Source organism: Cicer arietinum, chromosome 7, assembly GCF_000331145.2.
Source record: "Cicer arietinum cultivar CDC Frontier isolate Library 1 chromosome 7, Cicar.CDCFrontier_v2.0, whole genome shotgun sequence".
Taxonomy (NCBI): domain Eukaryota; kingdom Viridiplantae; phylum Streptophyta; class Magnoliopsida; order Fabales; family Fabaceae; genus Cicer; species Cicer arietinum.
In genome coordinates, this window is record NC_021166.2 from 16,473,811 (window position 1) to 16,476,981 (window position 3,171).

At 28.7% G+C, this 3,171-nt stretch overlaps 1 protein-coding gene across 1 annotated transcript in view; it reads right to left on the reverse strand.

The window, feature by feature from the left end:
* Positions 1 to 968: 968 nt before the first annotated feature.
* LOC101504108 (la-related protein 1C-like) overlaps positions 969 to 3,171 on the reverse strand; it is a 4,397-nt gene continuing 2,194 nt past the window's right edge. Inside the window, exons 5-6 of the mRNA XM_004509340.4 lie at positions 2,633 to 2,704; positions 969 to 2,527 (exon numbers count right to left, since the gene is read on the reverse strand). Of these exons, the coding sequence (XP_004509397.1) occupies positions 2,273 to 2,527; positions 2,633 to 2,704 (327 nt within the window). The 3' untranslated portion in view covers positions 969 to 2,272. The remainder of the gene's footprint in view (positions 2,528 to 2,632; positions 2,705 to 3,171) is intronic.

Here is a 3,171-nt window from a genome sequence, read left to right on the forward strand (position 1 = left end):
GGTAAGTAAATATTAAATTTCAAATACAATATGTTTAGTGTAAGTCTCGAATTTTATAGTGACAATATATTTTTTTTTCCAAAATAAAGTTTTAATATTTTTAAAAAGTCAAATTCTACTAAAAAAAAGGCCTACTTTCAAGGATTTAGTTAGACTCTCAAATTTTACTATTTTTTCGCAAGTCAAATTCAAATTTTAAGGGCGAGTTTGTTACAATATTTTTGTAAAATAATTATTTTTTTAAACAAAAATAATCCATTTTAAAAGTTTGTATATATTTGTTACAATTTAAAAAAATTATAAATAATATAAAAATTGGTTTCTTTAGAACCTATTCTTAGTAGTTTCTTAAAAACTTATTTTATTTAAATAATTTAAAAAAAAATCTACTACGATAAACAAACATAAAATAACTATTATTTTTTCTAAAAATCTCTATAAAAAACATATATAAATTATGAAATATCAAAATCTTTTTTTTAAACGGTAACAAAATCATTATGTCACATCGATTATTTTTATTTACTATACTTTGTATTCAAAACCGTTTATTTATACTATTACGTACATAATTCACGTGTCATTCTATGACTTTAGAGCAAAAATAACAACACATGAAAGAAATTTTTATGGGACCAAAAACTAATTTCAAAAAATTAAAAGCAACTAAAACTTCGTAAGAGTCAAAAACTAAAGTTTGCTTATAATTTTTTAGAAAATTAAAATCTGATATTCAATATTTTAGGGAAGTTAAAATCAATTAATTTTATTATGTTTGAATGTTTTCAAGCAGAATTAATTATAATAATTAAGGAGAAGGTACCCAATGAAATGTACTTTTCAATGAAATTTGTAAGCAAACTCTTCTCAATGAAAAGTATTTTTCCTTTCATAAAATTTAACAGGTAAAGCCATAGAAACATGAATGTGAGTTGCCCATAAATGCAATGGATATATGGTCTAAATCGTGAAAATCAAATGAAAAATTTGATAAGCATTAATTTAATAATATGCATTAATTTAATAATATGCTCCATTACGAAGCACTGATAATTATATTACAAAATTGATCGTAACACTAACAAAAACTTCTCTAACAGACTGGATAGTTCAAGTCGCATTAACTATCAGGATAGTTAAAGTTTATATAGTACCACATGAGATACTTATGCCTAAGTTAAAAATAAAGGAAAACTAGGAAAAAAGACTAAAAACAAAGAAAACAAAAGTTTAAATATGAAGTCATTCTAAATATGATGTGAGGAACATGATGTCATCATTGTATAATGCAGTTGCAGGACCAGCTCCGTCAGCACAAATTCCACATCTTTCTCATTCAGTGAACTAGTAGCTTATATCAAACTCAAATTCCATTCAACACCCATAACAATCTCATAGACCTTGTGGGAAGATGACCCCCAAAGAAGACACACACCCCATAAAAAACTGTCGATTCTCGCCCTTTGTTGGGACATGTCCTCCCAACTCAGTCAACTTGTGCTTCTCTTTCTGGTTTCTAATATAGAAAATTTTCCAACCATCCCACAATCAAAGTAGGAACATTACACCTCATATGAGAACCCATATGAACAAAAGTGAAGAGTCATGCTACTAGCTCCACTTCATAGAAAATGTAAATGTGCATTTGTGAGAGCCATTTCACCAATTGGATTTTTTTTTTGTTGAACTTAAATATGTTTTTCTTCTTTTACAAATATACAACTTTTTGTTTTTAGTCTCCATAAAAAAATTCTTTGATTTTAATCTTTGCAAAAATACCAGTTGTTGTTTTTGGCCTTTGATTTTTTTTTCATGTTCTAGTCCTAGGAATAATTGTTTATATTGGAATTGATCTTAGTAAAATGTAGAGCATTTGATTTTAGTCCCTCAAATATAGCCACCTAAGGACTAAAATAATATTGGAGGGATCAATTCCAACCTAAACAAATGTTACAAAGACTAAAACAAAACAACAAAAATTAAATATAAAAAATGGTATATTTGTAAAGATTAAAAACATATAAATTTTTTTACAGAACTAAAAAAAAATTGTGTATTTACAAAGAACAAAAACATATTTAAGTCAAGATATTTTCTCACCATTTCTCAATCACATTATACTAGATACCTCATATACCTCATGAGAAATCACATTGCCGCATGTAAAAACTCAGAACATGTTAAATCCCGTTTCCTCTTTCCGTAAAAAATCACAACGTGTTAGATCCGTTTCCTCCTTCCCTCCAAAGAATATTTTTGCTGCACTGCAGATCTAATCAGAAACTTGAATGCCAATTTGACCGGCATTCTCGCCAGTGGAGATCAGATATTTATTATTTGAATCACTCGGAGGTCTAATTTGTGAAACATCTAATCCTCCAGCTGCACCATTTTTAGTTGCTTCCAAAGCAATGCTTTGGACTTTTTCTGCTAGCTGTCCAATATTTTGTGAGCCAGCAACGTTAGGTAACTGAGTAGAAGGCATGATCCATTTCTTCCAATCATTCCATCTCCTTATTTTGTCACCCTATAATAAAAGAGTAATAAATTGAAAAGTTGATAAATACACGCCACAAACAATACCTTGATATAATGAAGTCTTTACTTTAAAATTCTTAAAACTAAAAAATACCTGCATTTCGACAACAGATGAAGTTCGAACAGCATCAGATACAATCTGAAAATTGTCAGTCATTTGCTTGACCTGAAAGACAAATTTACAAATCAATGGTTACATTGGTTGTTGAAAAATTAAAGAAACAAAACCATAAATTTGCAATATAAGATGAACTCTACAACACTACAACATATAATAGTTAGCTCTAGAAGACAATAGAAGTTCAGGCCAAGAAAATTCAACCATTTCCATATCACAAACGTTAGTCATCTAGAATAGTCAGTGAAAGTGACTTTCCGTACGCAACGTACAATTTACCTCAGAAAATTGAAGAAACAATTTAACTTTAAGGTGATAATTTGATCATATAGGTAAGACATGATATATCATCATCCAAAAGAAATGGCCTAACACACTTTCAAGTTAAGACAATTTGAATCATGTCTAAAAGCAATCAAGCATAAACTAATACAGTGCATGGACAACAGATCATTCAGCAAACGTTACTCACGCAGTAATATCCATTAAACACAAATGTGAAATCCTGTAGGGAA